Source organism: Caloenas nicobarica, chromosome 2 (genome assembly GCF_036013445.1).
Source record: "Caloenas nicobarica isolate bCalNic1 chromosome 2, bCalNic1.hap1, whole genome shotgun sequence".
NCBI lineage: Eukaryota > Metazoa > Chordata > Aves > Columbiformes > Columbidae > Caloenas > Caloenas nicobarica.
Window position 1 is genome coordinate 37,559,203 of NC_088246.1, and position 18,142 is coordinate 37,577,344.

At 40.5% G+C, this 18,142-nt stretch overlaps 1 protein-coding gene across 1 annotated transcript in view; it reads left to right on the forward strand.

Moving 5' to 3' along the window:
* Positions 1 to 18,142, forward strand: part of CHN2 (chimerin 2) — a 164,609-nt gene that overhangs the window by 82,323 nt on the left and 64,144 nt on the right. The window contains exons 4-6 of the mRNA XM_065627803.1: positions 8,886 to 8,917; positions 11,698 to 11,811; positions 13,803 to 14,088. Coding sequence (XP_065483875.1) covers positions 8,886 to 8,917; positions 11,698 to 11,811; positions 13,803 to 14,088 — 432 coding nt within the window. The remainder of the gene's footprint in view (positions 1 to 8,885; positions 8,918 to 11,697; positions 11,812 to 13,802; positions 14,089 to 18,142) is intronic.

The following is an 18,142-nucleotide window of genomic DNA, read 5'->3' on the forward strand; positions in this document are numbered from 1 at the left end:
TGCACTTCCCAAGTACGGAGCAAAAGTATTCATAAAATGAATGACAAGAGATAAACTGAGTTAATATTATTCCTCCGTGGATTTTTGTTTTTATCCTTCCCCTGTCCCCATGCATAGGTATTCTCCCAGTGTAATGAAGGGGCAGTCTCACACTCAGGGCGCTGCTCAGGGACTTGTCTAGGGCTCTCTCTTCCTCCTCATTTTCCATCTACCAGTTCTGATGACTTGTTTCCTGATTTTCCTTCCACGCCTTCAGCCCATACTCAGGTTTCTACCTAGTCTCCTATGTCAAGTAGCAGCAGTGACCTGGTTAGGCAGCATGGCTTTTGGGGATGCATTAGGGTAGGTGACAGAACACCAACAGGTTTGTGCAGAGGTGCTGTGGGCTGTTGTGGCATGTGTCACAGGAATGTTTTAGTGCTTCTCCTGGTTGCAGAATTGCAAGCAGCGTTTAGAGCATTGATATGGCTTACTGCATTTATCTGCTGCTGCTGGGGATGTTTTTCCTCCCACTTAAATGACTCAACACATCATTCTTGAAAAAAGGGAGTACAGTTTAAATGCTATCTTCAGATTTTTAATCTTGCATTCAAGGTAACAGTGATATTCTTTCTTACGTTGAATAATGCCCTTACTGTGTGAAGGGAAGCTGCATAACAAAATAGAGGACTCCTTTTGCTGCTGAAGTTCTTTGAACTTGATCCTGCCTGCCTTGATTATTTACCAGCAGCCTCCTTGATTAAGATTTATTTCAATTTATTTTAGCTCATGTTCAGGAGCACATTATTTTCTTTACTAGGTCAGAAAATATTTGTTTTTTCTTTTTCAATCTTGCTGTTTTCTGTTAGAGCTGAATACATACTGAAATGTATTCTGGTTTAGTAGCAATAGCAGGTGGCTGTGTTGGGGGAGATTTTTGTTACCTTCTGGAGTTTATAGTGTTTTGTCTGGTATATTGATTATTGGCTGCTGGACAGTTTGCTGAAGGTCATAGACAGGAAACACCCAAGTTAAAAATACCCTCATAAAGGATGCCTTAGAGCAGCTTTTTTACAAGTTTGGTACAAGCACATAAGCAAACAAACCAACCCAATTCTTTTTAAATACTTTGTTTTTAAAAATGATAGAAATAACCTGGATAGAGTGGAAATCGGCCTGCAGTAAGTGTCACGGCAGCAGTCAGAGCTGCTGAGCTTCTTGCGTTTCTTTACAATTTGTTATCCTCCTGCAAAAGGGTCATTACGCATCCTACCTTTTCAGTAGGTTACAGCACGCCGTCAGAGCAGAGAAGTTGTGCAGCTTTGGGCAGCAGTTAATAAAAGCATTCTTTGTGTTCTTCACTTTTGTCTTTCCTTTTGTATTCTTCCTAGTAATGAAGAACTCCATTCCTACCTTCTCCCTAGCACTGTAAATTTTTACCACAGAATATTTTTTTAGAAGATATCAAATATGATGTAGTACTTTGCTAGGCTGATATTAATAGATTTAAGCTGAGGTTTTTTTGTTTAGATAGGCAATGGCCAGTTTATCACTTGAAGGTTTGGCTTTCTCCTCTAGAACAGCTCATTCTCCCTGCTGCCTTCTGTCTTGAGACCCTCGCAGAGTTGGGCAGAGACATGGTATTGTTGTGATTTATAAAATCAGTTAGTTCTGCTCCCAGCTAATCCCTATCTCCTGAGAGCAGTCCAGGCAAAAGTGAGGAATAGGCTGGATCATGGTCTCTCGGGGCTGGAAGAAACTGAAGAGGTTGTCATCCCTGCGTCAGGAAGAGATGCTTGCACATCCTCTTCTTAAGGCCTTTCGAAGTTGAAGATTTCATGACCGCCTCTGCTTATTTACTTAGTGTTTAATTACTTTAACACCTTCCTAACATCTAAGCTCTGTCTTCTTTTTTGCAGTATACGCCTGTTACTTCTCGTCATGTCTAGTGAGCACACAGAGAACAAATTATTTTATTTCCTCTTGAAAGCTGCCTTTTTCCTACCTGTCTGCTGCAGCCTCTCTCTGTCTTCTCTTCTTTAGGCCAATCTGTTTTCATGTCTTTCACCGATTATTTGTCCCAGTCTTTCTTGAGATGTGATGCCCAAGCCCACGCTCCATATTCCAGCCAGAGGCTTTCTGAACGGACATTGCAAGGAGAGGATTTTTCTAAGGTGTCTTGTTGGCTGCACTCGTGTTTTTACACCCCAGTGTGGCATTCTGGTTTTGGCAGTTTTTGCAACAGACAGCATCAGAGATTAGTGTTCATTTTCTGATCTATAACGATGCCAGGATCCTTTTCTGTGAAGACCTGTCTAGTCGTTGACCCTCTGGTATTTTGAATCATTTTGACATGTTGCTCCCAGCTACTCTCTTGTGCTGGAGGCATCGCAGTCCCTCGCTGTCACGTCGCTGAATGTGTATGCATCGAGTGGCCATAGCGGTGGCATCCCCGTGGCTCTGTGACTGAGTGACAAAAGGAGCTGTAGACTTCCAAAACTATTCGTGTCACCTTTCTCTCTGGAGAGCCTCTGAAACAGCAGGTGGAATATGTTCTGGGGGCTTGTGCATTGCTGTTTTCTTTCTGAGGAAGGTCTTTGCTCCTCTCTCATGCAGCCAAAGTACATGAACGTACTTGTGAAGTTACGTGGCCTGGATGGGCTTGTCACATGAAGCCTGTCCCGTCAGTCATGTTGAATGCCAGTGACTGAAAATCTTGGGAGAAAAGACCATCTTTTCATTATGTATGTGCAGAGTGACTGTCTCTAATGGGCCTGTCCTTGGCCAGGGAGTACAGATGTTAAATTGCTGCTACTCCTGCTAACAAAATTAGCAACAGGCTTTACGACTTTTTGCAAAACCAAGAGTTGCTCCTCTTTGAAAACACTGGGGACGGAGCATGATAAAGGAATAGTAAGAAAGTGGTTAAAAGCTGGTAAAAAAGATAGATAAATAGATTGCTTAAGAGTCATTGATGAGAAATAATTTTGTCTTATTTGGAGGGAAAGTTAGACACATTAGTTGATCTAAGTAGAAATTTCTTTAAGAAAAATTTGGGGACAAAAATATTATATTATAGAAGTAATGAAATACAACAGTCTTTTACTTCATTCTGTATAATGGGGACTTACAATCTTCCTTAATCCTTTTCTGTTGTAGATTGTAAGGCTAAAGATTGCAGTTGGCTCATGACAATTCTGCCAAAAGCTGAACAATTTGGACAATAAACTCTTTTTCTATACAGTCTGTTTTTACTGGGCTTGTCTTGAAAGCTTCTTTTCCAACTCTTCTATTTCTCTTGATGTCAAACTGAGCTGAAAAGTGTATTTATGTCTAGTCAACTAGAATTACTGAAAAATAATTAGGATTGTTCCAAACAGAAAATATATTGGATTAAACTTCCTTTGGGAAAACGGCTCACTGTCTGCACTGAGTGAACACACCAACATTATTAACTCTTGGATCTCGTTTCTGTACTCTTTCTGTGTATTGTGGAGAAGAGAGAGCCAGGTGCAGCTGCCCACCTTGTTGTTTCCCTTCCCCTTTTATATTTTCTTCATGGATGTATTAAGACAGTGGTTGAAATACGTAGATATACAATGTTATGCCATGCTGGCTGTTGTGAATTACAGAGAGATTACTACTCTAGAGGGATTTCTAAATTTTCATTCCAACATTTCTAGATTTCAGCTTTGGCCACTGGATAAAGAAATATGTCTTGTGCAATGAAGCTGAAGAGAAATGAAATTTTTCTGAAATTTGGGCTATCTTCTTTCAGTGGTAGTACTTACGCAGAAAGAATTCTTCAGGGTATCTTCAAATCTTTAGCTCAGAGTGGCTTGGATGTCAACGCTTGCAATGAAAATCTATCGCATTAGGGGAGGCTTACCTCCTGCCAGCATGATTCCCAGTAGTTTTGTGATGAGTTATCTTGCAGAGCACTGTAGGATTTTAACACAATAATCTGTACATTAGCAGGAGTATGTCATGCCAGGGCTAAACCATCCTGGCCAAAAGAGGAGCCACAAATCCCAAGGCATTAAAATTCAGTAAACTTTGAACTTATGTAAAAGTAATACATTGAATTAGCTTAGATAGCTAGTGTATTTTTTTGAAGAAGACTTATTTCATTCTCAGTGTTGACTTCAAACCCCAGTACAACTGACTCCACACCTGGAAGAATTTTCTGTAACATTGGGAAAAAAAAAAAACAAAACACAACCAAAAACACACTCTAAAAATTAGACTAAGTGTAGAAGTTGGGTTTTTTGTGGGTTGGGGAGAGGCAATATGGTCTGGCAGGCTGGGAATCAAGGCTGGAGTATGCAGTCTCTCAAACATGAGCTTCCAAAGGCTTTTGGAGGGAGCCAGGAGAGCTGTGCTGGGTTTCATTTCTCTTTGTGCATGCTCCAAGATTAGGTGGTGTTGAATGTTGCTGGCTTTTAAAGGGTAGCGATTAGTAGTGATTTAAGCTGTTTCACCCTATTTCTTATTTCCTGATCAACTGGACTCTAGTTTTAAACAATTTTGTCATTCACTGATGATTTATAATTCATACAACTATGAATTTCAGTAGTAATTTTCAGTGTTTTCTACCTGGTTTCTGGAACAATGGCCAGACATGCCTGCTCTGCAACAACCTTTTTTGTTTGAGGTTGTCAAGAATACCTTTTTCTAAGCCAGGAAATCGCCATCCCACATTTCATTTGAAAGCTGCCACTTCTAGTAGAGAAAGAGGATCCATTTTATTTGTCCTCTGTATAGGGGTAGTAAAAGTAAGATGTGGAGTTCTTCAGGCAAAATATATTTTCATTAGCAAAGACCTGTTATCTGCCTTACATAATTTTATTCAGTTTTGTACCTTGTTTTTGTCTATTAGCATAGAGATCTAAATGATTCAACCCCTCTGATCTCTCCCCTTGCTCAGTGTCTAGGGAGGTGGGCCAGACTGATGGATAAAACCAACTGGTCAGCTAAGTGTGCTTCATAGCTGTTATCTATGAAAAAAAACTTCAGTGTACGTGTCCTCAGAGTAAGGCTGATTGTTCTGGGCTCCTGCTACCAGCAAACAGTCACTTTTCTACCTGCATATTTCCTGTCCTTTCCACGACTAAGAATTCTCTTAGGTGCATCTGCTTGACTTTTGTGTGCACAAGCCCATTTAGAACAGGAGAGGTAAAGCTTAATGCCAACTGAATCTCAGTCACCTTTGCCTTTTGAGATATATAGAATTTCCCTTGAAGTTTGTACAGAGTCTGCAGTTGGTGCAAAACAGACCTACTGGCTCCTTTGATACTTTTAAGCCTCTGCTCCATCAATTGTGCAGGCTTTTGGTTTATTTCTAAGTTCAGTCCAACATTCTGGTTTTGATGTAGAGACCCTGATGTTATTTTGATCTTTTATCTTGCTTTAACTTTGTTTCCTTGTGTTTGTTCCTAGCAGTGAAGTAGGTTAGCAGCAAAATTATTATTTCAGGCTAAAGGTGACAGTGAGCTTAGGAGAGGATTTTTAGATTCTGGGGCATCTGGATGGTCTGGCACATCTGGAGCTTCAGTTCAGGGAAAACTACAGTATCTTTCTTGCCTAAAGCCAAGTGCTGAAGTTGTGACCATTTAGACACGTGGATGCTAAAAAATGTTGGAGTGAAGGTTTCTGTTTAATGGAGGAGAGGGGAGAATATAGGATTTGATGGGTTTTGTGTGGATTCTCAGAAGAACAAATCTTTTACCTCAGGAACAGCATGGAAAATGGAAACCATGGTGTCCAGGGCAGTGCAATCAGTTGCTAGTTAAATGATAAAAATTTCACAGATAAATGTATATTTTTGCATAAATGGTGGCGTGAGAGTGATACAAAATGTGCCTCCATTTGCTCAAGGAGTTTTTTCCAGATTGCTTTTATACTTTATACATATAGTCATTTATATACATATGTATTTGTGGAGGAACTTGTGCTTACAGGTAATTTTGAGGGTGAGTGCTAGTACTGTTGATTCTTTTATCTTTCTGATATATACTGAAACTGTTGGGTTTTATTCTGTGTGTACATACAGTCAAGGCAAATCTATTTTTAAAAAGAAACAGACTCTGAATTCTAGATGAAAATCATACTTTACCTTCTGTGGTGTCAGGGTTTTATTTGGCTTTCTGGGGGAATGAAAGTTTATCTGTTTGTTCCTTGTCACCATTTTCATGTACTGGATGGCCTTTGTTTCCATGAAAGAGAAGATTGCATGTGGTGCCCTCACCTAACCCAGCTTCTGATACCCATTTTTTTAGAGTCTTGCATCTGGGCAGGAACAACCCCAGGTTCCAGTACAGGTTGGGGAATGACCTATTAGAGAGCAGTGTAGGGGAAAGGGACCTGGGGGTCCTGGTGGACAGCAGGATGACCATGAGCCAGCACTGTGCCCTTGTGGCCAAGAAGGCCAATGGCATCCTGGGGTGTATTAGAAGGGGGGTGGTTAGTAGGTCCAGAGAGGTTCTCCTTCCCCTCTACTCTGCCCTGGTGAGACCTCATCTGGAATATTGTGTCCAGTTCTGGGCCCCTCAGTTCAAGAAGGACAGGGAACTGCTGGAGAGAGTCCAGCGCAGGGCCACGAAGATGATTAAGGGAGTGGAGCATCTCCCTTATGAGGAAAGGCTGAGGGAGCTGGGTCTCTTTAGCTTGGAGAAGAGGAGACTGAGGGGTGACCTCATTAATGTTTATAAATATATAAAGGGTGGGTGTCACGAGGATGGAGCTAGGCTCTTCTCGGTGACAACCAACAGTAAGACAAGGGGTAATGGGTTCAAGCTGGAACACAAGAGGTTCCACTTAAATGTGAGAAGAAACTTCTTCTCAGTGAGGGTGACAGAGCACTGGAACGGGCTGCCCAGGGGGGTTGTGGATTCTCCTTCTCTGGAGACATTCAAAACCCGCCTGGACGCCTTCCTGTGTAACCTCACCTAAGTTTTCCTGCTCTGGCAGGGGGATTGGACTAGATGATCTTTTGAGGTCCCTTCCAATCCCTAACATTCTGTGATTCTGTGATTCTGTGATTCTAACTATATGCTTTAGGGGGTCATCAAGGTCTGTAAGGATGACAGGAAGGCAGCACAGTTCGAAGATAATAAACTCATGTAGCATTACTAAAGATGAACATATGAACCACCTCTTTTCTGAGATAATACGGCTTTTTCTTGATCTTTTTTTTTTACTTATAAAAATATAAAGTTAAAAAAATGAATTCATACACTTTCTTCTCTGAGTTGCCGTATATGCACATATTAATAGAAACACAGCACCTGCACTTGGCAATTTTTCTGACGTTGCTCTCTCTTTCACTTCTGCGTTTGCATTTTCCTCTTATCCCTGCCCCTCAGATCTCAAAACTGTTTGCATCAAGGTATTATTCCTAGGCAGGAGTTTCAAGGGTCTGATACTGCTATTGTTAGTGCTGTGCTAGAAAAGAAATGCCGAGCTGGGAAAGAAGCGCAGTAAGGAGTTGATTGAAGTCCCATAGGTCTTCCATTGAAGATTCTCATTATCCTGCGCAGACTTTTGTTCGCCTTGTGCTGAATTGCAGCCTTGGTGACTGCAGGGCGGAAAGTCGGCTGCTTCGGTTTAGTGTGTGGCGTGTGGATTATTGACTCAAAAGTGTCACATTTGGTATTCAGAAATTAAAAACCTTCATCGATGTAAAGTTTTTTATGAGTGAAATAATGAGATATAATCAAAACAAGAACAAGGGTCTGTGTGTCCAGTCAGATGAATTGGTGAAAATTCATCGATTTCATCCTGAAGGATCCAAGTCTTGAAACCACAATTTTTCTACCTGTGTGTCACTATGTATGAAGCAGTAATTCCATTGATATGGCCAGTTTTACTGAGGTATGCACTTGCTCGGGTATTTTTTTTTTAGTAAACAAAGTATTTTATGTGCATCTTGTATTAAGTTCTGTCGTGTTCACACATGGATGTGTGGGCTGGACCTGCCGCCGGTGACACTATTGATCAGTGCCATAGCTGGAGACCCAGCATCTCTTTATAAAAACACTTAAATGAATGCATATATAAATATATATAAATACGTCTGGGGGAAAAAAAAATAATCTGGAAATTAATGTGTGGTAGCCCGACGTGTGACGATCGCGCGGGGTGAGGCCGCGGGGCAGCTGCGCCCCCTGCCGGCGCCGCCCGGCATCGCGGCCGGGGCCCGAGCAAGACAAAGGCCGGTGGAGGATGAAGTCAGGGGTTGGCGAGGTGGCTTTTCCTGCGAACTTTCCAGAAAGACTGGGGTCTGAGAAACGAGTCGAAGTGTCAGACGCGTCCAGAGTTTCTGGCTCAGAACGTGGCGTTGCTAAAATTTGGTTCACAGCTCTTTAAAATAGCTGGGAGTCCTTCCAGTGACTTTTCGGTGGACTTTGGATCAGGTCCAAAAGTTCTTGAGACTTTGAGGAATTTAAGACTAGGTCTAAATCCAGAAACCTTGTTTTTCCCAAGAATATTAAACTTTTTATCTTCTGTTAGTTGCCGTATATAGGCAAAAAAATGTTTTTAAGAAGCTAAAGGGTGTATAACAAAAATAGTGTTACTTTACATTATAAAAAATAGATTGGCAAACCAACAGTAAATTATGCTTTATCCGTTTGAGCATATTTTATAGAATTATGTGCAGTTCTATTTTTTTGCCATCGACACATGTTATTCTTCCCAGAAATCCATCAATAACACTACCCTTTCAGTTTCTATTTTTCTGTTCTTCTGTGTAGTCATGTTCCAGTCACGGTTTTGAATCTGCAGAATATTGTCACTTAGATGGGTGCAGTATGGTCTTTATTAATAATCAAGCATAATTTATTTTTATGTAGTTTATTTAAAATTGAGACTATTTTTAATATTTTTTCCTTTCTTTCGAAATTTAGGTGGAGAACAGACCAAAGTATTATGGAAGAGAGTAAGTATTTTTATCTTCTAATGTTGTTGTTCTAGAACTAAAAAAAAATAAAAATAAAAATAAGACACAATAGAGGTCTGATAAAATGTTTTGTTTTACCTTTTACTTCAACTGGGAGCTAAATAGATTGAAAACCTACTAATTAAGCTATGTTACAGTCCAGTACTACTGCTCACAATCCATGGACTGTGATGCTCTGTGAGCCTGCATGTCTATTTTGATCTTCTTGGGACAGTTAGGGAAAAAATATTGTCTGGAGTAGTTCTTCCTTTTATTTTCAGTGTCATTTTTAACCTCCCAGTGTTCCTGCAATGGGCAGGTGAAGTTGAAGGGCGTAGCCCCTGCAGCAACCACCCAGATCTGGCATTTGGCCTTTGCTGAAGTAATCTGCTAAGGCCCCAGCCCTTATCACTAGTTAAATTACTTAGATCCCATGTTCTATTTTTTCTACCATCCCAGACACATCATCTGTGTTTAATAATCCTCTTCTACCGTCAAAAACCTCAAGAGCCAGTAGCTTTGCCCCCAATTACTGAAGTTTCATTTTTTAAATACTATCTTTGACAACAGGGAATTCAGATCTTGCCACTAGAGTACAACAAAGCTGAAGACAGTACCCACCCGAGGAACCCATCATGCTTCCTACAGCAGGACTTGCAAAACCGTCACCACAATCTCTTATCCAGGAACCTGCCTGGCTGTTTGACATTCTCTGGGTTTGTGGAGCAGCAGGGCTGGCAGGGACTGCAAGAAATCAGCTGGGTGAACCCACCCAGGCAAGATCACGTTAGTTATTATCATTTGAAAAGATTTCAGGACCACTGGGGACAGTCCTATGTAAGCAATTCACTCAGTGCTCAGTAGTGCTTGGAGACAGAATCAAGGTTTTCTAGGGAAAGAAACAGACAAAAGAAATCATAATTATATTACTATGTAAATATATGATGCAGCTGCATTTTAAATAGTGCACATAGTTCTGGTCCATCTCTATCCCTTCCTCCTTCCTCCTTTTCAGAAAGGTTACAGAAGAAATGAAAGAAAGGTACAGCAAAGTGCAACAACAGTGGAGCAAAGGGATGCGGCTCCTACCATAGGAGGAAAACGATCAGGTCTTCCTCAGTGGGTGTCCAAGTGAGGGACATGTACAGTGTCCCTCTCAAGTTCATTGCCACAGGGTGCTGCAGAGGCCAAAAGCATAAAGGTATTAAAGGGTTTATGAGAGAGATTCTCAGATTCGTGAAGGTTAAGGTCACAACTTCTGGCTAAACGAGCGATGGATGGACAGGGATGTGAAGTGAAAGAAATATGTCAATTCTTCCTGTTCTCTTTCCATAAGCATTTCTTGTTGGCTGCTGTCAGAGGCAGGCGTCTGAGTTCAGGGGAGCTTGTAGCGTGTACAAGCTGGTTTTATGCCCTTACCACCCATGGTTAAAGAAATTGCACAGGTGCCCCAAGTATCCTGTACCAGTGATTTCTTAAATTGATCTCCAGGAGAGTTTTTTTCCTAATGTCTAACCTAAAGCCTGCTATATTTTATAATGAGCTTCTGGTGGCAAATAGCTTACGCTTATTATTTTTAACTAGAGTTACGAGCTGCCATGAGTTTACTGTAAAGACATGCTTAAATTATGTCGTCTAGGGGATGCTCGTTTTAATTTGGATTTGGGAGTAAATGAGTGTGTCCCTATCAGTACAGACAGCAAGTATGAATCAATTTGCATCATTTTGAATAGAAAGTCACTCAGGAAAGGTCACCTAAACCTAACATTTCCAACATGTATTAGTTGTGAAAAGACAGTGTAAAGAGAACAGAACAACAATTGCATTTATATCCAACATGTTTTTCTTCTCTTTCACTACCGAGCCAGAGGCAGTGTTAGAAATATGCCACTTCATATGTATTGTTAGAAAAGAGAAAATGCTGAAGGCCAATACATTTTAGTGCCTTTTTTTTCAGACAGCAGCAAAAATAGAAACTTTCAAAACCTCCGAGGAGACCCTTGGAGACTTACCAGCTAGCAAATGTGTGTAGGAGTTAAGACTCAAACTGCTGGAAAGACTGCATTTGTACTTATAGGAAGATCTCTGTAAATATTATTGTAAGGTTAATTGTGCATCCTAGGCCCTCTTTCTTTCTTAAAATAGCAATTACAAAAGAATCAGAGAAATATTGCTTTTTTTGAACACTGAATGAGGAACTCATTGAAGAAAACTATTTTTCTCAAGACTACTATGTATCTTCTACTTTAATATATGCAGAATAGAATTCTGAATAATTGTTGGCATTTTTTTGTCTCAGTTCCCTTTACAAATTTGGGGAAGCAACGTTAATATAAAAATAAAGCAAACTGTTAATACGGATGACATCTCATTTTAATTTTAAGTCATCTCCATTTAAAAAAATAATGCGTTTGTGCCTAGTTTTCAATTCTGTCGTAAGACCTCTAGAAGGGAAACAAAGAAGAGGGGCATAGACTCGTAGAAGAGAAAAAGTTGTGGAAAGATGGGGCATTTACAGAACAAAATCTCTGGGTGAGGACAAAGTGTCATACTGGCTTGTGCTGCCTGAAATTGCATATACAGTATAATTTTGTTTTGCCTCTGTGCTGGACTTGCCCATTCTGGATGACTGTGCCGCCACTTTTAGGTGCTTGGAAGCTTTCCTGATAGCTTAGACCACAGTGCTTTGCAGTGCAGAAGTTTCCAAATGGTTTCTGGGGTGGCGGAGGAGGTGTTTCTGGTCAGATTGTTCTGTTAGTCACTGAAATGTCTTCCCTTAGGTTTCATGGGATTATTTCTCGGGAGCAAGCAGATGAAATACTTGCTGGCGTAGAAGGAGCGTATATTCTTAGAGAAAGCCAGCGGCAACCCGGCTGCTATACTCTTGCTCTCAGGTAAATGCTGGTTTAATAGAGCTTTATAGTGCAAATGTAAATGTGTTTAATGGAGGGGATGATATCAGTCCCTTTTGAGTGAATTCTATGTCCGCTGTTACGTAATTCACGTCATGGTGTCAGAGGGATTTTACACCCTCTTGTCAGCAGTTTGACCATCACAGTACTGCAGCAATTCAGTCACTCCTTCAGCACATGGCTAGGAAGTCCCTTTTCAGAAGCAGACTGCGCCCGTTTTCAAAAATTTTGCTACCTAGAGCTGAGCGTTCTAAAGATGGAGCTTCTTCTTGAAAACTGTGTAAAAGATGTGGGTACAGAACAGGAGAGTGTCAGAGGACACAGCCAGGTTGTCCTGTGAGCTGAGTGATGTGTTGAACAAAACATCAGCAAATGTCAGCGATAATAACCCTGGAAAATCATGAAGTCCAGTGGCTGACCAGCTGTCAAAAGCAGCATATCGGACGTCAGTTTTCTTCCCTAACTGGAATTGAAGCTTCCTGTAGAAATACAGTGTGAAGGATGGGATGCTGCCACTGCGCAAAGAAGTAACAGTCTGCTATTCAACCCAGTGAAAAAATTCAGTGGGAGCCCAAGCTACAACATCGCTGCCCCTCACAGGTGCCTTTCCTTGAAAATACGGCCGCTCCTGGGTTAGCTGTGCCATTCAAAACCTGCCCACGCAGCAGTCTTAAAGCTGCTCTGGGTTAGTGGCGAGGCAAGGTATTCCACTGGGTTTTGACAAAACAAACTCCTTGGCAATATTTTACAATGTTTATAGCATTATTACTTCTGTGAGATGTAGACAAAATAAAAATCTGAATTTTTACCCTTCTGCTAGTAAGCTAGAAGGAAAAATCCTATAAGGAGTTATCCCAAGTGGCTGTGATAGTGTGCTGAAATCATCCTCAGAATTCAGATCGATGTGCAGATGGTAGAGCTGGAAAAGCTCGTGAGTCATGCCAGCTAAAAAGTGGTATAAATTAAAAGCATCTTTTGTCAGCTGAAAAAGAACAAGCATATTTTTTTAGGGTTTTGAAGAGAGATTTCAAAATAAAGAATAAAAAGAACTACCAAGGGATGGGGATTATGGCAAAGTGCCTGTTGTTTTGACATAACAGCATGATTTCTAAATCCGTCTGAAAAAGTATTTGCAGAATCATAAAATGAATTCAATTGTAAATTGGGAATTCATGTGAAAAATGTGGGGAAAAAAAGTAAGAAGCTTAAACAGTTTGGTTTGAATGCCCAACAAACTATGCAGACATGCACATCTGATGCAATATAAGGACCATTTAACCCAATGTCATGCCTTTGAATCATTTAATCAAGAATGAGATTCCAACCACGGTGTTATAAACCAAATGTGCTACTAAAGCACTTTGCTTTTTTAAAACTCTTTAAAAATCTCATGGATTATACCTACCATACATAGCTGTATAGGGCCAGAGTTATCCCATAGAACTCTGGGTGTTTAGTTAGGCCCCTGAATTAGAAGCTGGGTCACCCTGGCTTCCTGCCAGAGGGTGATTCAGACCTTTACGATTTGAATTACTTGCCAGAGATGCCCATCTCTCTTCATTGACTGTAAATATGCCCATAGTTTCTGCACCTCAGAAATATTTCGGGATGGAAAAGACCACAATTACACATCCTGGTATAAGGTCTTGTCAATGCAAACGTGCCTTTCCCATTGCTGCCATAGTCCCTTTAGGATTTAGGTTTAAGCCACATACGTCTGGGTCGCATGGCTTGTTACAGAGAATTGGCATCTGTTCTGTAGCCCATTCCATGTGATAACAGAGAGGTTTGGGTTTGAACTGGAGTTGTTGTCTCCACAGAGATCCAGTTGCACCCATGTGCATATTCCATATGCAATCCAGATATATGGTCTCATCATCAAAATTACCTCTTGAGTGTTTTGTCAGTATGACTTCTCTCTCTCACTTTTCTCTCTTTTTTCTCCCTCTCCCTTTTTTTTCTGGTATTTGCAGATTTGGTAATCAGACCTTAAACTACAGGTTGTTCTATGATGGGAAGCACTTTGTTGGGGAGAAAAGATTTGAATCAATCCATGATCTAGTTACAGATGGCCTGATAACATTGTATATAGAAACAAAGGCTTCGGAGTATATTTCCAAAATGACAACAAATCCCATCTATGAACACATTGGATATGCTACTTTGCTTAGAGAAAAAGTGTCCCGGAGGCTGAGCAGAACTAAAAATGAATCAAGAAAAGCAAGTGTAACAAGTGAAGAAAATACTCCGGTTGAAAAGGTAAGTATTCAGTTTAAAATGCTGGGAATTAATACTCGTCTTTCTATCAAATTTGAGAGAAAAAAAGTGTTTTGTCTAAAAGCCTGTGTCTGTTTTTCTGTACTTCATTAAGTGTTACTTTCCCACTGAAAAGTTTATATCCTGTTAATGTGATCTTGGCTCCAAACTAATATTTGACTGGAGCTTATGATGAAAGCTTTCTAATAAGTACCAAATGCAACTGTTTTCACTGTGTAAAAAAAAAAAAAATATATATATATATATATATATAAAAACTTAGGAACTGCATCTGAAATTGTTTCTAAGTTATATTTCTTTGTCCACGTATACTTAGGCATATTTTGCATAGAATTATGAAACATTTTCCCACAGACCCTTCACCACAGCTCAAGTTTGTTATCTTTCCATTCACGGCGCTAAGGTCCTCTTTTCTGCCAAGTCTTTGGTGGATGGGTCTCAAATGGCGATATTGTGTGATTTCTTCCCTTTCTTCTCGTGAGTCTGAAATTGGGCTATTATGGGTTTGCCTCCCTTTCTTCTCGCTCTTCTCATTTGAAGTGGGCTTTCCTTGATCTCCTTCTCTCGTGCACCTGTATCTCATAGCATTGTGTGGACTAGGACTTATTTACATGATAATAAATCGAGAATTTTGTGCAGTTAGCAGCCACCTGAAAATTAGAAACCATTTTACATATGAGAAACAGTCTTGTAAGTAGTGGTGTGGATGATTTTTTTTCCCAGGTGGCAAGGCTGTCAAAACTTTTTTTTAGTGCGATGTTTATTCTGAATTGACTTACTGACATTTGTAAGCATACTTCTGCAGTGTGACTCTGGATTTTAGTGTTCAGTGTGCTGACTGACTAGTTGGGAACTAGGGCCGGTTTGTATTGGGACGCAGGGAATGAATTTGCCATCGTGTAGTAATATCAAACATGAAAAGAGATCAGCTTTTTTATATGTATTCTTATCGCTTTAGGATATTTCTAGCATAGTTTTTGTCTGTTGGGTTAACATATCTGCATCGGCTGATTGTATATTGGTTTGGATTTGTCAGTAGTAACAATTGCTCGAATCACTGACCTGACCTGTAAACCTATTCATCCTCTACAACAAATTCATTCAATTTACAAGGACATTTTTTAGGGAAGGCGTAATACCACAGGGAAGTGCTTTGGAGGGTGGCACGGCAACAAGTCCTTCTTTCAAGTTTTATTTCAAAATGTATCCACTGATGACAATAGTTTTTGTTTCAATGGAGTGGTATCGTCATATGCAAGAGGAGTGGATGCCATGGAGACAGGTTTTGTGCTCATTCAGTTGATTCCTGTGATTGGACCCTGGTTGGTTATGAGTGCTGTAACAGGCACAAGAAAGTTCATTTTGACTTTATTTGAAGCACACTGAGGAATAAATATAGTGCAGTGTGACAGACTTCTTTGTGTAGGTTGGAAAAAGGTCCAGAGGATGTTCTGGACAAGTTTCTTTTATGTTGGGAAAATACTGCACCATCATTGGGATGGCTGTAAATATTATTATATGACTAGTGTAATAAAGGAATCATGACAGTTGAAAATCATGCTGCATTCTCAAGGAAATCAAGAGAATATTCTTTTGTACAAGGAAAAACACAGTTTCAAAATGGTGTTCAGTTTTACTTATGGTTCTTGCAGTGAGAAGCAACGGTCCTTTGTATCTCTCAAAGTTTTCTCAAAGACTCCAGAGGGGATTGTTCTAGTACTTCCTAACAGATTGTGTTTTCTATTGTGCTTGGAGTTGGATGTCATTTTCCAGGCTGGGCAGTTTTAAGTAAGTACTGTAAAAACTCTTTTAAACCAACAGAATGCAAACTGTTGCTGAAGGGGCCCCTGCCCTCTCTCCTTCACCTTTTTGCTGATGTATGGTTTTATGCAGCTACAAAGTAGGTAACACCAGAAAATGGCTCCAGATTAAAACTAACGCAGCCAGAAGAAAAAACATGTGAATTTTTCAGCCAGATCTGCTACCTGATCCACCTCACAGGGGAGACGGCAAGACTTTCTTCTGAGGACAGCTCAAAAAATGATGTTGGTGGCTTAAAGTGAGTAGAGAGCTGCATCCTTAGTTCCAGGTACCTGTGCTAGAAAATGTTTGGACTTGACTTAACTTGCTGTCGATAGCAAAAATACACCTCTGGACCTCATTAGTGATTGCATTAGGTCTTCTTTTGTGTTGCAGCTGAACGAAATTAAGGTATTCAGAGCACTATTTACCTCAGAGGTGGTTCATGACATATGTATTCACCCTACAAGGATTGGTGCTTATCTAGATTTCCATACATTGCACGCAAGACTGGACAGCGTGGCTACGCTGTTGTGTAAAAATAGCTGGCTTCAGCTAAGCCATTACATTGTTGGCAACCCTCTCTGCCTTCCTCTCGCCAAGGGGAAGCAGCAGAAGGAGGAACAGCAGCTGTTTCTAACATATTTTTCTTGCCAGGAGGAGTAGGAGCAATCACAGCTACAACAGGAGTGGGGCTGAATAGGCAAAGTGCTCTGCTGGCAGGCTGAAAACCTGCCATAGACCTGATTAGAACTCCCACTGGTCTTCACTATGGGTACCAGCCTCATATGTTCCTGAGAGAAGCTCATGAGAGGTTTGGGTAGCAGACAAAGACTCAGGGGTCATCATTCCCATTTCTTCCTCACAGTAACCTCAGGTAAAGAATAGACTGGGCTTTGGAATAAACCAATGAAAAACTGAGCATTTGTCAGTAACAGCATATGGGGACAAAGGAGAATAAAGGTAATTTAGTGTTGGTTTTTATATAAACTTTAGAAGTCCTCTAAATTATAAAAATAAAATGGGGAATTGGTAGTTCAGTGGGAGTTGTATCAGATGTTTTGCTTGAGGCTGTCATGTGTTGTACAGCATTTTAGACAAAGGCCATGGTTTGCCCACAAATCAAAACCTTCACCTCCTTCAATTACTCCAATAAATTTCAGACTCCTAGAAAGAAGTGAATGAATATACAGTATGACATTTTTCTGCAAAGTAAATTCTTTGCTGCATGTGTGAAAAATCATTGAGTTTTTCGTAAGGTGTATTTTCTCTGGCCAATTGAACAAGTAAAATGTTGGGGTTTTTTTTATAACTGAGCTGGTTTATTTGAAAGTGCTGCCTGGTCTATTTTGAATGTTTCAGAAATGATGGAGTGGAGGGGAAAGCCGTATATGCAGGACAGAAACGTCCATTATTTCTCAAGAGGAACGTGAGAATTCAGTGCTCTTAAGGTTAAGCATTGGTACTTCTCTTATAGGTTAGGCATTTTACAAGCGAGATTTTGCTTTATACTGAAACCAATCCCACAGTGTGAAAGTGCAGCTGAAGGCGTTTGTCTCCTTAGCGGGTTCATTAACACCATCCAGGGAATCGGCTCGTTCTGTCACCTCCCACGCTGACAGCGGAGATTATTCAGTGTCTCAGTCACTCCCGCACTGCTGCTCCCCTGGGGTAGGTTGATGGAAGGGGCCACCAAGGCACAAGCTGGCGGGAGAAGCCAGCATTCGGATGAAATGTCTCAGTACTGCCTGGGGTACCTGTCTGTTCCCATAATGTTAATTTCTTCGAGGTTGTAATTAGTGGAGTTATGCCCATTCCGGAAGAGAGGTGTGATGCATGAGCTGGATTAAGCTGTTGTTGTTCATGCCTTTTTATCCAACATTTTTTCTAACAGGCCTAAGGAAACGTCTATGCTTTAAGATACTTAATGCCAATATTTCATCTGAAAGTTATTTCTGTCTGACTTAGAAGAGGTGTAACAGATCTTTAATCTGGAAGGAGCCGCAATGATTTTTTAGGAATGAAGTGTTGTGGGAGAACAGCATGCTGCAAATACTTTGTTAGCAGTGTAGGCAATTGTCATTTTAATAGGATCCAGCTTCAAAAAGGATTCTGGATAGAGAAATAGTTTTTTGTGCAAAGAACATTTGAAGATTGTATGTTGTCTGCTTAGGGTTGTGATTTAAGCTTGGGCAAGTTGTGATCGCCAGCTTCATATTTGCTCTGCTTACGGATG